Below are 2,541 nucleotides of genomic sequence, written 5' to 3' on the forward strand. Positions count from 1 at the left end.
AAATAAACGAGAAACTCGGATTGTGCAGTGGAGGAATTGTGCAGGAAGCCAGCCACAGCTCTGCACAATGACACTACACGTGTATAGGAGCCACATCCATGACTTCAAAGTTCCTGTGCATGCTGCGCTACGGTCTATTAGGCGTGAAATGGACTGTTGCTGTAATGCTATAGATCTACACATACGCCATCATATTACAGAGATACAGCTAGCGCTTACTGATGGTTTTCTTGTGAGCTAAGGGTTAAATCAGTCCTGTGATCACCCCCACCTCTGCTGAAGCCAGGACATATCCAGCTTGTTGGACTGTGAAGCATGAAGAGCTTCTTCTAAGATTGAAGTGTCAACTTCAGTCCATCAGCACCTCCCCACGCCTGCTGGGCTAATGGTTTCTCCCAGCAGTATATAAGACCATCCAGCTTACAATCACCTCCAGATCATACCGAATTGCTATAGAGGAGTTTAGTTGGGGGGATGAGAAGAAACAGTAAGACTTTGCAAAGGACGTTTCGAATGCCTAAGGTGGTCCATCCTTCTGTATGAGAAGAAAGTCTTCTACAACTCACTTGGTTCCATCTGTATGAGAAGAAAGTCTTCTACAACTCACTTGGTTCCATCTGTATGAGAAGAAAAACGTCTTCTACAACTCACTTGGTTCCATCTGTATGAGAAGAAGAACGTCTTCTACAGCTCGCTTGGTTCCTTCTTTATGAGAAGAAGAACGTCTTCTACAGCTCGTTTGGTCCCTTCTTTATGAGAAGAAGAGTCTTCTACAGCTTACTTGGGTCCTTCTGCACGAGAAGAAGAAAGTCTTCTACAGCTCACTTGGGTCCTTCGGCACTAGAAGAAGAAAGTCTTCTACAGCTTACTTGGGTCCTTCTGCACTAGAAGAAGAAAGTCTTCTACAGCTCACTTGGTTCCTTTTGCATGAGAAGAAGAAAGTCTTCTACAGCTTGTCATCATCGAACACTGGAGATGGTCCCAAAGTCTTGGGTGTTGTCCTAACGAGCTGTGCCACCACTTATCCAGCTTTGACTTTGAGATTCTGACCTACAGAGATGAACGGGACTTTCTTCAATCAGACAGTGCTGGACCAAGGAGCTTACAACAACTCTTCGCAGGGTCTTGGCTCTTTGATGGGATGCTGCAATGGTACCCGGGCTGTCATCACCAGCGATGGTGGTGGGTCTTTGGTCCTCAGTCCTGATGAGAGGAGCCTCTTCATCACTAGGGTGGTGCAGATAGCCGTGCTCTGTGTCCTCTCGCTCACCGTAATCTTTGGCATTTTTTTCCTGGGGTGCAACTTGCTCATTAGATCTGAAAGTATGATTAACTTCTTGGTGAAGGATAGGAGGCCATCTAAGGACGTGGGAGCTGTGATCCTCGGTCTCTACTGAAGGATGGGGTCCTTGCTCTTCTGAAGACTACGTGGTGGGCTTTCATATCTTGGACTTTATGGAAGCTGAAAAGAAATCGCTGCATGGATCTTCTCTTGACTTGGCTGTGCATGGGGAGTGCCAAAATTAATACCCACTTGAACTGAATGTATTTTTTTTTTCAATAAAGCTGCTAACTGTTTTTAATGGTTACCTGTCTGCACTGCATCCCAGTCCCTGTACAGTCAGTTACTGATTTCTTTTATATAGTGATGGGTTACAGTCTGTTCTTTATCTTTCCTCCCTTCTCTTATAAAATGGGGTTTGGGATTTGCATGATCTACAGACCCTTCTGCTGTTTCTTATCTCAAAGGTTCGTTGGCACCTATTTTGTGTGGAAACATTTAATGAAGCATGTTTTCAAGGCTGCAGCCCTGTTTGACAAATTGTTTTTGCACTATATTTATTGGATGAGCAAGCATGATTTGTATTTGGATTTGGAATGCTTTTTTTTGTATGCATAGTCAGTGTTAATTCGATGGTGATATCATGTTTCTCTTTTTTGTTTGAATTTTCACACAATCAAGATAGCAAATAAATTATGCTATTTTTAAATAGTATGTATCTTTTTCTTGATGATGATGATGATAAAATTACACCCACACAAATGGATATGAACAGTAATATTTATTTAGTGACAATGTGCAGAGTGCCATATAATGTACTTAGTAACCAATCAGATCATCTGTCCCAGTTCTTGCGCCACTATACTGATGAAACATAGTTGCTATGGGTTACTTGAATCCGCCTTACTGCCGTCATTTCTTCCACTGCTGTCTTAATAAGCGTTTATTCTGTTTTACCTAAAGGTGGTTTGGCTGCTGTTGAAAAAAAAGGATAAAGATACAGCCCAAACCACCACAACTTCTCATGGCAATTAATGTTTTGTTTTACGTTCATTGAAATGCTTGTTGCATTTCTTTTTTTGTTATTTATTTTTCAGCATGGTAGAAAATGTATACAACAAAACCACCAGATGTTTGTTGCTCCTGTTTTTTTTGTTTTTATGACCAGCATTAGGCTATTTTGGGTTACCTCAGTCTTCAGGGGGCTGCCAAGTCTTGCTCAGTTCCAAGTTGTTGAAGACCTAAAGTTCTCCATTGCT

The 2,541-nt window shown here is 42.0% G+C and overlaps 1 protein-coding gene across 1 annotated transcript; it reads left to right on the forward strand.

Moving 5' to 3' along the window:
• Positions 1–429: 429 nt before the first annotated feature.
• Positions 430–1,991, forward strand: LOC149464597 (reprimo-like protein). Its single transcript, XM_089674617.1, has one exon. The coding sequence runs from the start codon at positions 1,059–1,061 to the stop codon at positions 1,395–1,397; it is 339 nt and encodes a 112-aa protein (XP_089530743.1). The 5' UTR covers positions 430–1,058; the 3' UTR covers positions 1,398–1,991.
• Positions 1,992–2,541: the final 550 nt, after the last annotated feature.

The sequence above is a fragment of the Staurois parvus genome, unplaced genomic scaffold, assembly GCF_062004578.1.
Source record: "Staurois parvus isolate SC_StPar_1 unplaced genomic scaffold, SC_StPar_1.0 ptg000151l, whole genome shotgun sequence".
NCBI lineage: Eukaryota > Metazoa > Chordata > Amphibia > Anura > Ranidae > Staurois > Staurois parvus.